At 46.8% G+C, this 19654-nt stretch overlaps 1 protein-coding gene and 1 pseudogene across 6 annotated transcripts in view; both read left to right on the forward strand.

The window, feature by feature from the left end:
• The window catches only part of CACNA1A (calcium voltage-gated channel subunit alpha1 A), a 370739-nt gene that overhangs the window by 13364 nt on the left and 337721 nt on the right, over nt 1-19654 (forward strand). For all 6 annotated transcript variants that reach the window (XM_070463180.1, XM_070463188.1, XM_070463192.1 and 3 more), the window contains one exon: nt 16862-17199. In XM_070463180.1, the coding sequence (XP_070319281.1) occupies nt 16916-17199 (284 nt within the window). In that variant the 5' untranslated portion in view covers nt 16862-16915. The remainder of the gene's footprint in view (nt 1-16861; nt 17200-19654) is intronic.
• On the forward strand, nt 13767-14691 carry LOC110152828 (mitochondrial transcription rescue factor 1 pseudogene; annotated as a pseudogene).

A 19654-nucleotide genomic window follows, 5' to 3' on the forward strand; every position in this document is an offset into this window, starting at 1 on the left:
GGGGTTAGTTGCTCCAAAGCGTGTGGGATCCCCCTGGACCAGGGTTTGAACCCGTGTCCCCTGCACTGGCAGCCAGAGTCTTAACCACTGGACCACCAGGTAAGTCCCAGAAGTGGACATTTGACGCTGTAAGACAAGAAGGCTGAAATGCTGGGGCAACTGTGAATAGTTAAGTACCTTCAAGAAGATGAGTGGGATGTTTTTCAATCACCTGTTAAAGAGTTTTTTTTTCTATTCATTTTTTGGGGGGGTAAGATAGACATATCATTTACCATTTTAACAATTTTTCGGTGGTCTTATGTGAAAGTGAAAGTCACTCAATCATGTCCAACTCTTTGTGACCCCATGGTCTGTACAGTCTATGGAATTCTCCAGGCCAGAATACTGGAGCAGGTAGCCTATCCCTTCTCCAGTGGATCTTCCCAACCCAAGGATCGAACCCAGGTATCCCGCATTGCAGGCAGATTCTTTACCAGCTGAGCCACAAGGGAAGCCCAAGAATACTGGAGTGGGTAGCCTATCCCTTCTCCAGTGGATCTTCCCTACTCAGGAATTGAACCAGGGTCTACTGCATTGCAGGTGGATTCTTTACCAACTAAGCTATCAGGGAATTATGTACATTCATAATATTTTGCATCATCACTATTCATCTCCAGGTCTCTTCTTCATCTTCTCAAGCGGAAACTCTGTCCCCATTAAACCCCATTTGTCTTCCTCCCAGCCCCTGGCAACCCACCATTCTACTTTCTGTCTCTATAATTTGGCCTCATATAAGTGGAATCATACAGCACTTGTCCTCTTGTGACTGGTCTCTTTCATTGAGCATAATATTCTCAAAGTGCATTCATGTTGTAGCATGTGTCTGGATTTCCTTCCTTCTCAAAGCCAAACAACATCCCATCGGATATTTCGTTTGTCTTCATTCATCGATGGATGTTTGGACTATTTCCCTGTTACCTTTCAGCTCTTCCACCAACAGGGCACGAGGGTTCGCTTTTCTCTGTATCCTTGCCATCACTTGTCATCTCTTCTCCTTTTAAAAATAATTTTATTTATTTATTTATTGGCTGTGCTGGGTCTTCACTGCTGCTCGGGCTTTTCTCTAGTTGGGGCGAGCAGGGGCTCCTCTCTAGTTGTGGCGCACAGACTTCTCCTTGTGGTGGCTTTTCATTGTGGAGCATGGGCTCAAGGGTGCGAGAGTTTCAGTAGCGGAGGCACATGGGCTTAGTAGGTGCGTCCCCCGGGCTCTGCAACAGAGGCCCAGTAGTTGGGGCACTTGGGCTTAGTTGCTCCTCAGCAGGTGGTGTCGTCCCGAATCAGGGGTCGCACCCACGTCTCCTGTGTTGGTAGGATTCTTTATCACTGAGCTGCCCGGGAAGCCCTCCTGTCTTTTTGATGGTAGTGATTCTAAACAGTGTGAAACAGTATCTCATCATGGTTTTGATTTGCATCTCCCTGAGAATTAGTGATGTTGAGCACATTTTCGTTTGACTGTTGGCCATTGGGATGTCTCTTTTAGAAAAATGTCTATTTAGTGCCTCCGTTGATTTTTTTTTTTAACTGTTTTGACTGCCCTGCAAAAGATGGGTTATCTTCATTCCCTAGCCAGTGATTAAATCCATGTTCCCTGCAGTGGAATGTTGAAGTCTTAATCACTGGACCACCAGGGAAGCCCTCTCTGACAATTTTTTTTTTTTTTGGACAATTTTTTTAATTAAAATTTTTATTTTGTATTGGAGTATAGCTGATGAACAATGTTGTGATAGTTTCAGGTGGACAGCAAAGCGACTCAGCCATACAATCAGTTTTTTTTTTTTTTTAAGCTACTGAGTTGTATGAGTTCTTTACAGATTTTGGATACCAACCCTATATCTGATATATGGGGCTTCCCAAGTGGCACTGGTGGTATTCTTGCCACCAGCAAGAATGTTCCAGTATTCTTGCCTGGAGAATCCCATGGACAGAGGCATCTGGTAGGCTACAGTCCTTAGGGTCGCACAGAGTTGGACATGACTGAAGCAACTTAGCACTCACATCCGATGCACAATTTGCAAATATATGCTCCCGTTCTGTAGATTGCCTTTCTGTTTTGTTGATGGCTCCTTTTGCTGTACAAAATCTTTTTAGTTTGATGCAGTCCCACTTACTGATTTTTGTTTTTGTTGCTCCCTGTTTTTTTTAATTTGAAGAATTACTTTTAAGGCTTTTTCTCTTCCCATTCTTAAAAAGTTTTAACTGAAGGATAATTGCTTTACAATATTGCGTTGGTTTCTGCTGTACATCAGCGTGAATCAGCCATAGGTATACATATGTCCCCTACTCCTTGAACCTCCTTCATCTCTTTTTTTCTTTTTTGGCCTCACCGCATGGCATGTGGGATCTTCTCTGACCAGGCTTTAAACCCATACCCTCTGCATTGGAAGTGTGGAGTCTTAACCACTGGACTACCAGGGAAGTCTTTTTTTGTTGTTATAAATTTTTACTTCTGGGTAGAACCCTGCACTTGTCCCTTACCTGTTCTGGAGATTGTTTAGGGTCCAGAAATCACTTTTACTATCAGTCAAATAAAACATCTAGAAAATGATGAATGCATTTGAAGGGCGTGATTGAAAATGACATTTGAATTAGCTTCATCCTGGCTATTGGGATCCACAGTCTGTTGAATTTCATACTCTTCAGCCTGGAACTCAGGAAGAGCTACCGTCTCTTCATGGGTCTTAGCGACACTTACTTAGTCTGCGGCTAGTTAAGATGCCTTGTTGACAGAGATCTTAGCATACAGAGCAATATAGGAAGGCATGAAACTACCTAAGAGAAGCTCAAACAGCAAGGTAAGAAAGAGAATGAAGGCTGAGAGAGAGAACAAGAGGGAAGAAGTGGGAGCAAATGATTCTGTAGAGAGGTGCTATCTCTAGCTGTCTTTTTAATGAACGCTTTGGTGTTCTCAGCAGGACTCCACACCTGTGTGGATTCTCCTTGAATGCAAAGCTTTCAAAGCATGAGAAAAACATTCATTGACTGAAACCAGAGCTGCTTCTGTGAAGTAGTGTATTAGTTGTGCGTGTTAGTCACTCAGTCGTGTCCAGCTCTTTGCAACCCTGTGGACTGTAGCCTACCAGGCTCTTCTGTCCATGGAATTCTCCAGGCACGAATATTGGAGTGGGTTGCCATTTCCTTCTCCAGGGGATCTTCTTGACCCAGGGATCAAACCCAGGTCTCCTGCGTTGCAGGCAAGATTCTTTACCATTAGGGAAATGCTATGTACTGGCTGATGTCCCCCTTGGGGGACTTCGTATCTTGAAGTCCCTAACTTCCAATGGGATGCTATTTGGAGATGGGAGGTCATTAGGTTTAAGTGAGATCATGAGGTTGGGGCCTTCGTGATGGGATTGTTGGTGTTCAGTTTGCTAAGTCGTGTCCGACTCTGTGACCCCATGGACTGTAGCCAACCAGGCTCCTCTGTCCATGGGGTTTTCCCAGCAAGAGTACTTGAGTAGGTTGCCATTTCCTTCTCCAAGAATTACTGCCCTTACAAGAAGAGACACCAGAGAATGCAGTCTCTTTCTCTCTTTCTCCTCCATGTAAGGACACAGAGAGAAGGTGGTCATCTACAATCCAGGAAGCAAACCTGGTCTTGGACGTCCGGCTTCCCAAACTGTGGGAAAATAAATGTTTGTTATTTAAGCCACTCAGTCTACGGTATTTTGTCATAGCAGCCAAGCTGACTAAGACAGGAATCCTGCACTAACAAATAGGCCCCCAATTGGGTGAAAGGTTAAGCAAAGAAGACGTGTGTTTCTCACTCACCTGATTACCCTGGAAGGCTGTTTCTGGTCGGTGGCTGACTCTCCTCCACATGGTGACTCAGGGACCCGGGTCCCCACCTTTCCACGGCTCCAGCACACACAGGGCCCTTAGTATCTCCCGTGTCTAGCCAGAAGAGGAGAAACGGAACTTGTCGAGGGCCACAGCTGCTCCTTAAAGCTCTGACCCAGGGTGGCACTTTTCACTGCTGCTCACTTTCCATGGGTGAAGACGAGTCACATGGCCACACCAATTCAGGAGGAGCTGAGAAGGTAGTCCCTGGCCACTGCTTGTTCCCCAGGGTGTTGCCTTGATTTTGGTTACAGTACCTATCAAATTTTCTTTTCTTTTACGATTTGATTGACTGACTGATTTTTGGCTGCACGGGGTCTTCATTTGTGCATGCTGGCTCTCTCTGGTGGTGGTGAGTGGCGGCTACTCTCCAGTTGAGGTACACGGGCTTCTCACTGCAGTGGCTTCTCCTGCTGCAAATCACAGGCTCTAGGACTCCAGGCTTCAGTAGCTGTGGCACATGGGCTCCATAGTTGTGGCTCCCAGGCTCTGAGCACAGGCACAATTGTTGTCGTGCACGAGCTTAGTTGCTCTGTAGCACGAGGGATCTTCCTGGATCAGGGATGGAACCTGTGTCTCCTGTACTGGCAGGCAAATTCTTTATCACGGAACCACCAGGGAAGCCCTTCTGTCAAAATTTAAAATGTACACAATCTTTGAAACAGCAATGCCACTTCTAGAATTCATTCTATAGAAATACTTGTAGCATGGACTTCCCTAATGGTCCAATGGTTAAGACTCTGCACTTCCAATGCAGGGGACATGGGTTCAATCCCTGGTCAGGGAACTAGGTCCTGCATACTGCCTGACATGGCCAAGAAATAAAAAAAAATAAGGAAAGGAAAAAGAGTTAAAAAAAGAAATACCCGCAGCAGCTTCATGGGGATTTATATGTAAAATGATGGCTACAACATTTTGAGGAATAGAAAAAAATGAAAAGATCCAGATGTCCACACTTGATAAATTATATGGGTTCATTAGAAAACTATAGGAACTGGTGTAGAATGTTGTTTAAGATGTATTATTAAGTGCAAAAAAGTTCAGACTTTTTTGTATATACACATACATAAAACATATATGTATGTGTCTATATAGACAACTATGTGTATATGTATATGTGAATGTATGTATATATATGTATATGTGTGGTCAGTTGGGCCCGACTCTTTGTGACCCCATGGACTGTAGCTGACCCACCAGGCTCCTCTGTCCATGGCATTCTCCAGGCAAGAACACTGGAGTGGGTTGGCGTGCCCTCCTCCAGGGGATCTTCCTGTCTCAGTGATTGAACCAGAGTCTCAGGTCTTCTGCATTGGCAGGTGGATTCTTTACCATTGCGCCACCTGGGGAGCACCCATATATGTGTGTGTGTATATATATAATCTCACTTTTTTTTGGCTGAGCCACATGGCATGCTGGATCTTTGTTCCCTGACCAGAGATTGAACATTGGCCCCCACAGGAATTTCCTTTTTTTTTTAAACAAACGCTTGTACAGTTTTTTTTTTTTTTGTACACATATGGGATCATGTATTATTTTTTCTATGCTGCCATATCCAATTACCGCAAATTGAGTGGCTTACCAACAGCATGTCGTTTCCATGGGTTGGAAGTCTGATAGGCTTGACTGGGTTGCAGTCGAGGTGTTGGTGGGCTGTGTGCTTTTCTGGACACTAGGGAGAATCTGTTTCCTTGTTCATTCAGGCTGTTGGCAGAAGTTGGTTTCAAGCTATTGCGACTGACCCGGGGTCCTGTTTCCTTGCTGGCTGGCGGCTGGACGTTGTTCTTAGCTTCTTGAGGCCACCAGCATTCCTTGGCCGGTGGCTTCTTCATCTCAGAGGTAAAGACCCAGGGTCAAGTCCCCCTCTCTCATGTTTCAAATCTCTCCTGCCTCATCTTCTGTCGCATTGCTGGCCTAGTCTTCTGCCTCTCTCTCACTTTTTTTTTTCTTTCTTTTTCCTTTTCTCTGTCTCTCTTTCTCTCTCTCTCTTTTTTTTTTTTTGGTTTATTTTCAAACCCTGGTGTTGAGGGCTGACTTTCAATAGATTGCAGCGAGGGAGCTGCTCTGCTACCTCTGAAACCCTGACCTCTTTTTCTTTTTTTAAAAAAGTTAATATATTTTCAGCTGGATCTTTGTTGCTTTTTTTCGAGTTGTGGCGAGTGGGGGGCTCCTCTCTAGTTGCAGTGCTTGGGCTTCTCACTGTGCTAATCTCTCTTGTTGGGGAGCATGGGCTCTAGCGTGCAGGCTCAGTAGTTGTGGCTCACAGGCTCAGTTCCCCCTCGGCATGTTGGATCTTCCTGAACCAGGGAACAAACCTGTGTCCAATGCATTGGCGGGTAGATTCTTAACCACTAGACCACCAGGGATATCTTGCCTCTTCTTCTTTTAAAGACCTATGTGATGACCTTGGGCCTGCAGGAATAACCCAGGATATACTCCCTATTTTAAAGTGTATAGCCTAGTACCGGTTTCTTTCACCATGTAATATAACATACTCAGGCGCCCAGATCATGGGGGACACACTCTTGCCTACCACAGATTATGTTCTGGGAGAAGCGTTCTTGGTAAGGAAAAGGCTCAGTGTCAGACCCTGGGTTGGACCTCAGAGAGAGGTGTTAGGAACCCCAAGAAACCTAGATTTGTATCCCTGACCTGTTTGCTCCAGGCTGTGGGACCTCTGGTGAGTGGTTGCACCTCTCTGAACCTCAGTCTTATCTGTAACACAACTTCCTCTGGGGCTTGTGTTTGGGTGGGGAGATTTGGCTAATATCCCTTTTTCTGCCCAACTCAAAGCTTAATTGTAGTGTGGAAGGGCATATCTACTTGCTCTTAGTGAATTTAATATGATTATTTTGCCTTTAAAAATATTTGTTGGTATTGTTGTTCAGTCACTTCCTGTCCGGCTCTTTGTGACCCTATGGACTGCTGCACACCAGGCTTCCCTGTCCTTCACTATCTCCCGGGGTTTGCTTAAACTCATGTCCATTGATTCAGTGATGCCATCCAATCATCTCATTCTCTATTGCCCCCTTCTCCTCCTGCCCTCAGTCTTTCCCAGCATCAGGGTCTTTTCCAATGAATTGGCTCTTCGCATCAGGTGGTCAAAGTATTGGAGCTTCAGCTTCAGCATCAGTCCTTCCAATGATATTCAGGGTTGATTTCCTTTTTAATTAGCTGGTTTGATGTTGTAGTCCAAGGGACTCTCAAAAATCTTCTCCAGCACCACAGTTAGAAAGCATCAATTGTTTGGCGCTCAGCCCTCTTTATGGTCTAACTCTCACATCTGTACACGACTACTGGAAAAACTATAACTCTGACTACATGGATATCTCTGCTTTTTAATACGCTGTCTAGGTTTGTCATAGCTTTTCTTCCAAGGAGCAAGTGTCTTTTAATTTCAACAAACATGCAGAAAAATGCACAAATGAATTTTTACACAGACCTATATACTGTGTTCCTACCATGACCCAGGTAAAGAGTTAAGGAATTTCCAACCTTCAGTGGGCTGTCAGTTTAAAAAAATTAAAAAATACAGAGAACACGTAGTTAAATTTGAATTTCAGATAAACAATGAATAGATTTTGAACTTCATATCAGTGGAATCACACAGTGGGTCCTCCTCTGTGTCACTCTGTGAGATTCATCCACACTGTTGCCTGGAATGCTTTCTTTTTCATTGGTGCATAGTGTTCCACTATATGGATACACCACACTCTGTTTTTCTATTTTCTTGTTAATGGACCTTTGGGTTGCTTCTAGCTTTAACCTACTAAAAACAGAACTTTGTGAATGTGACTTTCAGTGGCTAGATGCACCTAGGAGTGAAACTACTGGCCAGTTTTAGTTTAAAAATTTTCCTCCCAGATGGGAGCAAAAGACATCCTCCCACACCAGTGAATAAACTGAAGTCTTGTAGGTTACATTCCAGCCCCCAGCCTGGTCTTATTTTTATTTCCTGAATGAAGGACCTTGTGGGCATTTTGAGTTTCCATCTTCTCTAGTGGGTCTAAGGAGCCTGTGAAGATTTAGAGATTGTTTTTTCTCTACTTTTAATTTAATTTTATTTTCAATTTAGTAATTGAAATATAATTGATTTACAATGTTATGTTAGTTTCAGGTATACATAAAAGTGATGCAGTTTCAAAGTGATTCAGGAACATGTTGTCATTCAGTCACTAAGTTGTGTCTGACTCTTTGTGACCCCAAGGTACTCTGGGCTTCTCTGTCCTTCACCATCTCCTGGAGTTTGTTCAAACTCATGTCTGTTGAGTCGGTGATGCTATCCAATCATCTGTCCTCTGTCACCCGCTTCTCCTCCTGCCCTCAATCTTTCCCAGCTTCAGGGTCTTTTTTCAGTGAATCGGCTCTTTGCATGGTGGCCAAATACCTTTTCAGATTTTTTTTCTGTATAGGTTATTATAAAATATTGAGTATAGATCCCTGTTCTATACAGTAGGTTCTTGTTGCTTATCTAGTGTGTATATGTTACTCTCAAACTCCTAATTTATCCCTCCCCTCCCCACTACATTTCCCCTTTAGTAGCCGTAAGTCCTCTAATTTTAGGTGCCGTATCTTTTACTGATTTGTAGGAGAGAGAAGGCTGCTTTAGGAGTTACTGGTACTTGTTTGACCCATGGGTGGTGAAGTCCGGTGCCCAGTGCAGCTATGTAAATGTCCTGTCCATGTGGGGGTGGTGCACAGAAGCCACCAGGCTGCCTTGCAGTCCCTGCCTCCCTGCTCCCCCTCCCGTAGCTCCTGAACCAGCTATATTCATCAGGAGCATCTCCAGGTGCCATCTGGTTACTATGGCAACTCAGACTGGTCCAGGCTCGGCAGTGGGGGTCAACCCCCATCTCTGCTGCAGTTCCAATTTGGATTCAGGGGAATAGATTCACGCGATACCTGGTACTTTGAGGAAGTCCTATTTGGATTACATTAGCAGTAAGATTATTTTTTTGTGATCTCAGGCTGAATGCCGCTTCTTTTCTTCCATTTGCTTTACCCCCATTGTCATCTCTTTGCACGGCCTGTTTGTGAAAACTGGCCGCTTCTAAGGGATGCAAACCCCATGTGCTTGGCCATTTCCTCTGTGCTGTGGTTGAGCAAACAGACAGGGAACAGCACGCCTGGTCACAAGGCCCCACAGGTGCCAGGAACCGCCAACCGGCTGGAAGCACCCGTTGGCTGGGGTTGTGTTTGCTTCTCATGTGTACACACAGGACAGCTGGGGCTCTGCAGAGTGAGCTCCGTGGGTTGCTTGAGCAGCCGTCCCCATCGCCCCCTACCCTGCCCTGACCCATCCAGCTTCCAGGCTCCACCTACCTGCCTCAATGTCAGCCTGACAGCCAGTGTGACCAAGCACTTTCCATGGCCTGGCGCTGTGCTCAGAGCTCTGCTTGCTGACAGGCGCCCACTACCCCTCACTCTGGCTCCCTGTACTACTTATCCTATCCCCACCTTGTGCAGGAGAAAGAGACTCAGAGGATTAAATCATGTTGGGGAACACACAGCTAGTTGATTGTGTGCTGGAGGCCGATGGGCCTGGCTCTGGAATAAATCTTTCGCACCACAACTTATCCCTTCCCTAGCTACATGAAGTCCTAGACCCCAGGCAGGAGGGTTCTATGTGCTTGGTGATGTCTTCTTGGGTAGACTCATCCTTAAGATCATTGATTCATTCAGATTGCGTGCATACTCAGTGGCTCAGTTGTGTCTGACTCTTTGCAACCGTATGGACTGTAGCCCACCAGTCTCCTCTGTCCATGGGATTCTCCAGGCAAGAATATAGAGTGGGTTGTCATTTCTTTCTCCACGGGATCTTCCCGACCTAGAGATGGAACCAGCATCACCCTCGTTGGCACGTAGATCCTTTACCATTGAGCCACCTGGGAAGCCCAAGTTGTCAGGGACCCAAAGGCAGACAACATAGATCAAGATCCTTGTGTGTGTGACCCTGACATCCTACAGGGGACACCAAAAATCCCACAAGGAAGACCTCATTGGAGGATGTGATGAGGAGTGCCTACATCTGACTGCAGCCTGGGTAATGAGAGGGAGCTGACCCATCCCAGACGAGGGGAAGAGCATTCTAGGAAGTGGCCTGTCTGCATGTGTGCTCAGGCATGTGAGACTCTTTGTGACCCCATGGACTCTAGTGCACCAGTCTCCTCTGTCCATGGGATTCTCCAGATAAGAATACTGGAGTGGGTTGCCATCTTCTACTCCAGGGGATCTTCCAGACCCAGGGTTCGAACCTGTGTCTCTTGCAGCTCTTGTGTCTCCCGCACTGGCAGGCAAATTCTTTAGCACTGCTCCACTAGGAAGAGGGAAGAGCAATTGCAAAGATGAATGAGCTTGGCAGAGACTGGCGAGGTTGGTGACTCTGCAGCTTAGGGGCAAGAGGGGGGAAGGGGAGGGGTTGGGGCCTGGCTGACAGGGCAGCCTGTAGGGAGTGGCTTTTATCTATAACAGCAAAAGAGCGACTGACTCTTTTCAGAAGCTTCCCCATTAACTGTGGAGCAGAATGCAGGCTAGACGTGGGGAGTGAGAAAGCCAGCTGACCCAGGAGGGGCAACTGCCCAAGTCCAGGCCAGCAATGAGTGAGGCTTTGCCATGGAGGGACGTGGTTGGATATAGGATCTATTTTGGAGGTGAATGGATGTTATCTGCTGATGGCTTTCAGTCAGAGAGTGAAGGGAAAGGGAGAACCATGTGATTTGGGCATCAAGTTAAACTGGGGGGCCTGTGATGGGATGGGGGATGCTGGGAGCAAAGGAGCAGGGAAGAGAGATTTCCGTCTTGAGCCTGTGGGTCCAGCAGGTGGGTGTCTCACAAGATGTCACTGTGCCTGTGCCTTAGGTTTTGGCTTTCCCACTCCGTCTCCCATCTTCCCAGGTACAAACCTCCCTTCTCTGGGTGCCTGGAGCTTTTTCCATCAAGCCTGGGCTCTGGGGTTTTAGTTACACTGGGGATACTACACAGAACATCCAAGTTGTAAGCTAGGTTCTTTCATGTTTCAAACATTTTAAAGTAAGATTGATTTTCACTGTTGCGTTAGTATTGAAACAGGAACCTGAATTCTTGTTCACAGAGCTGAAGAATGAACTTCACAAACATGCAAACGATCACAGTAGCAAGCAAATAGGATTTATTTTAAAGAGATGAAAAGAACAAAGCTCTCAACATAGACACTGAGACACTGAAGTACCCCCCAAATGTGGGACTTACAGCATTTATAAGCATTAACTGAGACACTGAAGTACCCCCCAAATGTGGGACTTACAGCATTTATAAGCATTAAAATGCTTACAGCACTTAGCAGCATTACATCCTTTCTAGTATTGATCTGTACTTTTTTTGGTTGGCTCTTGTCCTTAACATATGTCATTTCTAGCCAATCAGTTTAAAGGTTACAATGTTTAACTTGACACCTTTATGGCTTCTTTTGATCCTCAGTTTCTAAGTCTCCTCAGACTTTCGGTCACCATCGCGTGACCCTGTCTTATGACCCCTGGCCATTTCACAGAGGACCAGATATGGGCCAAAAGTTGATGGTTTACCTGTTGCTTTTCTTTTAAATAAGAGGGCCAGAAGTTAATGGCTATCCTGTCCTGCATCTGGGTGTTTTATGATCTACCAGACCAAGGACGCATTCCTCTGAAAGTCAGGAAACTGGAACAAAGGATATAGATTCAGGTTAGTAGTGTGAGATGTTTATTGAAAAAGAGACCAAGGACTCAGTCTTACACTGATTGCCTAGCAATTTCTACCTCAGTTTCAGGGGTACAGCCCAGTGACAGGTTTATAATCTGTGTCTATATCTATTCCTTTCCAGATTATTTTCTCTTATAGGTTATCACAAAATATTGAATATAGTTCCCTGAGGTGACTTCTTTCTTTAATATTGACACAGTAAGCACATTTTGCGGGGTGGGTGGGGTGATTCCAGGAAGTAGAAATGGAATAGGTAGCAAGACATTCCTTTCATCCTCAGTTTTTTAAATGTGTGTGTGTGTGTATGTATATATATATATATATACATACACACATATATTTATTTTGGCTGTGCCAGGTCTTAGTTGAAACATGCAGGATCTTTTTTGGTTGCAGCATGCAAACTCTTCTTTTTCAGTTCTGGCATGTGGGATCTAGTTCCCTGACCGAGGATCAAACCCAGGCCCTTTGCATTGGGAGTGGGGAGTCTTAGCCACTGGACCACCTGGGAAGTCCCAGTCTTCAGTTTTATTTCTATAAAATGTGAAGGAAAATGCCTTCGAGGCATAAGGGCTTATAAAAGGAATAAAAGGCTTTTTTTTTTTAATGCGAAGGGAATGTATTTAGAAAAACACAAAAGGCTTTATAAATTTCACGATCGTAGGCGATTTAAGTTTTCATGGGAGTAAATTGAAACTTACAGGCGTCATGAAGATAGGCCTATTAAACTCCATTAGTTACAAGATTTGAAAAAAGAAACCTCCCCAGAGGGAAACAGCGTTCATTAAACTGATATTGAGTTGATCTACTTAGGAGAGGTTTACTTAGGAGAGAGAACACTCTTACTTCTTGGAAGCCTTCAAGCAGAGGAAGAGGAAATAGTCAGCAGAGAGATAAGCCTCCGCTCCCACTGCCGTTTCTTTGCACCATCTCCTTACACCTCTGGATGTTGAGGTGACTTGCAATGTTTATGAATGGGATTTAGGCTCCTAATTCTATGTCATTCAGGCTGGCCTTCCTGTGGATTTGCTTTTCTTGGACAGACATTGGGAGGCTAGTGATGGGGGGCTGTTAGGTGGAAAAACTCAGTTTGGGGTTGAAAATATGCTGTTGGGTTAGCTGTGGATCTGAACACCATGGGCCATCTCACTTCTAGAAGGAACAAGAAAAAATTTCTTCCCATGGTTCACAAGGTCCTGTGTGATCTGCTTCATCACCTCCCCACCCTCATCCCTGTTACACTTCTCCTCACTCACAGCCACTCAGGCCTCCTTATTGTTCCTTGAGCAAATCACACACAGCCCTGCCTCAGGACCTTTGCACATGCTGTTCTCTGCCTGGAACACTCTTCTCTCAGATACCCAGCGTGGCTACTGCTTCAAGTCCTCCAGGTCCCTCTGTTCGGATGTTACTTCCTTAGAGAGGCCATCTCTGACTCCCTATTTACAATAACCAGCCCACCCACCACTTCCTCTCTTCCTCTGTGGTAAGCAGAATTGTGTCTCCTGCTCCCAAATTCATATGGTGCAGTTCTAATCCACAGTAGAATGTGACTGTATTTTAAAAAAAATTTTTTTTTTCTTTTGACATGGGCCATTTTTAAAGTCTTTATTGAATTTGTTACAATATTGCTTCTGTTTTATGTTTTGGTTTTTTGGCCCCACTGCATGTGGGATCTTAGCTCCCTGACCAGGCATGGAACCCGCACCCTTTGCGTTGGAAGGCAGCATCTTAACCAGTGGACTGCCAGGGAAGTCCCAGCTTGGGACCATATTTGGAGATAGAGCCTTTAAAGACATAATTAAGGCTCCTCTCCCCTGGCCACACTCCTGCTAGGTCTCCACATGAATCCCTCGTGTCCTGCCTTGGCCTGGTCAGCTTGGGATGCCCTGTAGACCCTGGAGGTGGGTGCTGTAGGGCAATAGGAACCTGGTGGGCTGAGGCTGTCTGCCCCCGGGCCTGGCTGCTCCTGCTGGCTGGAGATCCAGGTTGAAAGCCCAAGGATGCTGGTGTTCAGTTTCGCTTGACTTTGAGGACCTGGGAAGGTCATATGCACCACGGGTATGACTAGTGTCAGATTGCCCAGCAGTATTTTAAGAAAGCCAGATGCCTGGATCAGAGACTGCAGACACCTTCACACAGACACTGTGCTTTCCTGTAATTGATACTTCTATTTTTCTAGTACCAAGTTAAACGCGTGATATTATAAAACTTTTTTTTTTTTTTGCCACACTTCAAAGCTTGCAGGATCTTGGTTCCCCGACCAGGGATTGAAACCTGGCCCCCTGCAGTGGAAGTGCAGGAAGTGTGGAATCCTAACTACTGGACCACCCGGGAATTCCCATAAAATACTCTTTTACAACATCATCTCACTGAGATCTCCAGGGCTTTTATGTTTATTTTTTAAAAGTTTTTTAAAGAATTTTTTTTGATGTGGGCCATGTTTTTCAAAAGTCTTTATTGAATTTGTTATAGTATTGCTTCTGTATTATTTTATTTTAATTTTTGGTTGCAAAGCATGTGGGATCTTAACTCACTGACTAGGGATTGAACCCACACCTCCTACCTTGGAAGACAGTCTTAACCACTAGACCACCAGGGAAGTTCCTCCAAGGCTTTTAATATCTTCAGAATATATATTCCCGTCTTCTGTAAGACTCAAAAGTCATATAAGCTCTAAGAAATCTACTAAAAAGATGATGAAAAAATTAGAAGATGAAGGGGACTCTGATGAAGAGTGTGACCATAAATGAGATGAGTGAGCAGGAAGAGAAGCCTGAGGACGAACCCAGGGTGGTCAAAGACAATCTTCATTAGGTGAAAGTAGATAGGATGGTATCCTGAAGCCAGACCCAGACAGTGGAAGAAACAAAGTGAACGCTACAAAGGTGGACTCAGGCTGAAAAGGGGAAAAATGATGGAAGACGAGAAGAAGGGAGAAAGTGGGAGATACACTGGCTCTTCTAATGGGAGAGGATAAAGAAGCAGAAATAGAGATGGTGATGCAGATTCTTCTGAAAAAAAAAAAAAAAAAAAAAAGTGTTTAAAGAGAAGACTAACAGTGAGAAATTCCGAGTGGTGCTACGACAGTGGAAAAAGTAAAGTTGCCTAAAAAGAATACGCTCAAATAAATGAACTGTTTTTAGCAATAAACCTGCTTTCTAGTGGTGGGGGAAAGGGCCAGGTTAAAAAGAGGATTTTTTAAAAAAATTTAAGTTCTCCCATCATTTGGAGGAGGAAAGGAAAAAGAAAAAAAAATGAGAGAGAAAAAAGAGGCAGTTAGGGTGAAATAGGGGCTTCCCAGGTGATGCTAGTGGTAAAGAACCCGGCTGCCAATACAGGAAATGTAAGAGACTCGGGTTTGGCCCCTGGGTTGGGAAGATTCCCTGGAGGAGCGCATGACAATCCATGTTTCTCGCTTGGAGAATCCCATGGACAGAGGAGCCTGGTGGGCTGTAGTCCATAGGGATGCAAAGAGTCAGGCACGACTGAAGCAATTTAGCACGCACGCATGCAAGGTAAAATTAGAAGAACATTAGGACACATACATACCCAGAGGGGAGACCATGAGAAGACACAGGGAGAAGATGGCAGTCTACAGGCCAAGGAAAGAGACCTCCGAAGAAACCAGCCTTGCTGACCCCTTGGTCTCCAACCTGCAGCCTTCAGAACAGGGAGGAAATAAATTTCTGTTGTTTAAGGCACCCTGCATGTGGTACTTTGTTACGGCAGCTCCAGCATATGAATATACCTCTCCTGCTGAATTGCCCTCCACAGCACTTTTTAAAAATTGTATTTATTCATCTGGCTGTGCTGGGTCTCCGTTGCTGCTTGGGCTTTTCTCTAGTTGCGCGAGCGGAGGGCTGCTCTTTAGTTGTGATACTCGGGCTTCACGCTGTTTGAGGCTTCTCTTTTTTTGGAGTGGACTTCCCTGGTGGCTTAGACGGTAAAGCATCTGTCTACAATGTGGGAGACCTGGGTTCGATCCCTGGGTCCGGAAGATTCCCTGGAGAAGGAAATGGCAACCCACTCCAGTACTCTTGCCTAGAAAATCCCATGGATGGAGGAGCCTGGTGCAGGCTACTGTCCTTGGGGTCGCAAAGAGTCGGACATGACTGAGCGACTTCACTTTCCTTCTTTTTGTTTTGGAGCATGAGCTCTAGGCGCGTGTGTTTCCATAGCTGCAGTGGGCGCAGTATTGGCGGCTCCCAGGCTCTAGAGCACAAGCTCAGTAGTTGCGGCCCAGGGGCTTAGTTGCTCCGCAGCATCTGGAGTCTTCTCAGACCAGGGATCGAACAGGTGTCCCCTGCATTCAAGGGCAGATTCATATCTACTGGGCCACCAGGGAAGTCCCTCCACAGCACCTTTCAACTCCCAGTCTCCGCATGAGGTATTTATGTTGTTCATGGTCTGCCTCCCCCTCCAGAACCTCCATCCCAGCATAAGGGTGACATTTGTTTGTCTCATTCACACTGTGTCCCCTGCAGCCAGCGCAAGGCCTGCACACAGCAGCTGCTCACTCAGCGTTTGTTGAGTGAATAAGTGAATGAAATGGAGACAAAGCTTTTTCCCAGCTCTCAGTCCCTCTGGGGTTTAACCACCTGATGCATTCATAAAGGGCAACAACTCTGTCCCTTTTTTATTAAATTTTTTAAAATTTATTTTTTGGGCTATGCCTCACAGCATGTGGGATCTGAGTTCCCAGACCAGGGATCGAACCCACATCCCCTGCAGTGGAAGTGTCCACCACAGGGAAGTCCCCGTTTTCTTTTTAAAAAACTAGCCAAGGTGCAAAGGGCAGGGCTCACTCACAGATGGCCATATCCTGTGTGGGTTTTAAAAGCGACCCTTAAACTCCCCCTTTGAGTTTTCTAAGTGACTCTGGAGCTCAGGGGAACCAGGGACCAGAGGAGAATGAACAAGTAGGCTCCTGGCGGCCCATTTTGCAGAGGAGAACGCTGAGATGCTGAGAAATCACAAGTCCCACCCTCGTAGGTCGGCACCTGTGAAAGGGAGCGAGTGTCCTACGACACAGCCTCCGTGGTCTTTTGCTCCACGGCGCTGCCTTGGTTGCCGGGCAGCTCCTAAGAACTGGCTTCCCAGGCCTGAGTTGCCAAGGAAATACTAATTCCCGCTGGGCCGGTCCTGGGGTGTTTTTTGACTTCCTGTGAAGGAGGCTGGTGGCCTGTGCGGTCCTGGTCCCCTGAGCGCCCTTCTCTCTGCGTCTCCCTTACCCTTCCTCTCTCTCGCTCTCTCCTGTCTGCTCCTGTAGTTTCCTCCCGGGCTGGAGGCAGAAGACCCTGGGATTTCTGAGTGAGGCCCATGGATGTCGAAGTCCTCCCGGGTCCTGGACCCCATGTTCTCGCCCCGCAGTTACTATGATGCCCTGTACGACCGCGGCTTGGGCCCCTCAGGTCCGGACGGCGCCCCCGCGCGCACAGCCCGCGTCCCGCCGGACACGCGGTCCCACCTGATGAGCGGCGGCGGCGGCGGCGGCGAGGGGCCCCCTCTGAAGCGACGGGGCGGCGTGGTGGACCACCGCGATGTCATCTTGGCCCACCAGGCGCACAAAATTCACAGCACCCCGCAGGCCAGAAGAAAAGAATGGGAGTGAGTATGCCCGGGGTGGTGGGCGACCGACCCCCAGCCTCCCGGGATGGGGGGCAGCAGGAAACCGGGGTCTCTTGGGGTCAGGAAACGCCTATTTCTGACACGCTTCTGGGCGGGGGAGGGGGGCCACTCATATGGCTGGTTGCTGAAGTCTCCAATTCCTTTCCTGCCAGCGGATCGAATGCTGCTGCTGAGTCCCTTAGGTGAACCCCCGGGGCACACACGGTGCGGCAACAGAGGGGTTAATTGTGGGCGTGGCAGGCCGTGCTCGACCCGGCCCGGGAGTCCGCTCAGAGGGGTCGGCAAATATTTCCCCTGGGAGGGACCTTCCCGAACCAGGCTGAGAAATGCTACTTTCTCGGGGGGTGGGGGTGGGGTGGGGGGATGGGGTGGGCAGGTGAGGGGTGGAAAGTGGGGATCACACTTTTACCTCAAGCCTTCAGTCTAAACCTGAAAAGTGTGGGAGTGGGGGTGGGGAGCTGGAAGGATGTGGTGACTCTGATCCCGGGTTCCCTTTCTCTTGGCCAGTGACCCTGAAAGTGGGTCTTCTCCTGGGAGCCATCATTGGATGGAGGAGTGGAATCAGAGGTGGCTCCGCTGGGTTCACTTTCCACCTTGAAATCTTTCCAGGCTGTTTGAGGATTAAAAGCGGTTTGTGTGAAGAAGGTTCAGTCCCCCATACGGAGGGAGAGCCGGTGCTTTTTTCTTTCTCTTTTTCTCAAGAGCTTCTTTGGCCAAGGTGTAGAGCTGGGAGGATTCTTGGGTAGACAGCAGGCAAGTAGGATGTGAATATGAATTCAAGGCTATTGGAGCTGAGGCTGATAGGGTTGCTAATCACTCTTGTGGCCCCAGAAATCCCTTCTCCCACCCACCTCACGCCTGCCAGGTCTGACCTCTTGGAAACTAGCAACTTCATCACTAGGCTCAGGCTCTGGCCTCCCCCAACCGGTGCCCCTCCTCCCCATTTTCTGCTTGAAGGGGGAACTGGATTATAAATACCAGTTGGGTTCTGGGGTGTAGTGATGAGGGAAGTATAATTACAGAATGCAATGAAAACTGTATTATCAAAATGTTCAGTTGCTCAGTCATGTCCGACTCTTTTCAATCCCATGCACTGCAGCACACCAGGCCTCCCTGTCCTTCAGTGTCTCCTGGAGCTTGCTCACACTCCCGTCCATTGACTCAGTGATGCCATCCAACCATTTCATTCTTTGCCGTCCCCTTCTCTTCCTGCCTTCAATCTTTCCCAGCATCAGGGTCTTTTCCAGTGAGTCGGCTCTTCTCATCAGTTGGCCAAAGTTTTGGAGCTTCAGCTGCAACATCAGTCCTTCCAATGAATATTCAGGGTTGATTTTCTTTAGGATTGACTGGTTTGATTATTATCAAAATGAGCCAGTGTTTTGAATCAGAGAGCTTCAGGTAAGGTGGAAAAGGTGGCTCCAATGCGAACTCTGATATGGTTTCCTGAGGTTAGACTGACATCTGGTGGCTTGTTTAGGCATTACGTGTAATAGAAAGGTAATGGGGTAACCAAACTTTTTTTTTTTTTTTGCCCGCGCTGTCTTCCTTTTGACATTCGCTGCTCTCCATCCATACGTCTAGCCACTCACCCACCCACCTTCCTACTGGACCATCCATCATCCATTCATCCATCCACCCATCCATCCATCCACTCAGCAATCTTCCTTTCCATCTATCCATTCATCCATCTCCCCATCCCTTCCTCCCTTCACCTGCCCATGTTTCTATCCACTCATCCATCCATTCTTCCATCTGCCCATCCATCCATCCATCCATTTACTCACGCATCTTTTTTTTTTTTACTCACGCATCTTTTTATGCATCTATCAATTCATCCATCTCCTTGTCTGTCCTCCCATCCATTCATTCATCCATTGGTCTGTCCATGTTTCTATCCATCCAACCTCCCACTCACCCATCCATCTTCCATTTGTTCACCCATCCATCCGTATGTCATGCACATATCTACTGATCTATATCTCTGTCTAGTCCTCCATCTTTCTATCCATCCTTCTATTCCTCAATCCATTCATCCATCCATCCACCCACCTATCATTTCATGTTTCATAAATAACCGGTAGTGGTGTTTTAGTCACTAAGTCCTGTCTGACTCTTGCGACCCCATGGACTGTAGCCCACCAGGCTCTTCTGTCCATGGGATTTCCCAGGCAAACATACTGGAGTGGGTTGCCATTTCCTTCTCCAGGGAATCTTCCTGACTCAGGCATTGAAGCCACATCTGCATTGGAGGTGGATTCTTTACCGACTGAGCCACCAGGGAAGCCCTGAAGTGTTAGTTGCTCGGTTGTTTCTGACTCTTTGCAACCCCATGGACTGCAGCCCACCAGGTTCCTCTGCCCAAGGAGTTCTCCAGGCAAGAATACTGGAGTGGGTAGCCATTCTTTCTCCAGGGGATCTTCCTGACCCAGGAATT

Source organism: Odocoileus virginianus, chromosome 3 (genome assembly GCF_023699985.2).
Source record: "Odocoileus virginianus isolate 20LAN1187 ecotype Illinois chromosome 3, Ovbor_1.2, whole genome shotgun sequence".
Classification (NCBI taxonomy): Eukaryota; Metazoa; Chordata; class Mammalia; order Artiodactyla; family Cervidae; genus Odocoileus; species Odocoileus virginianus.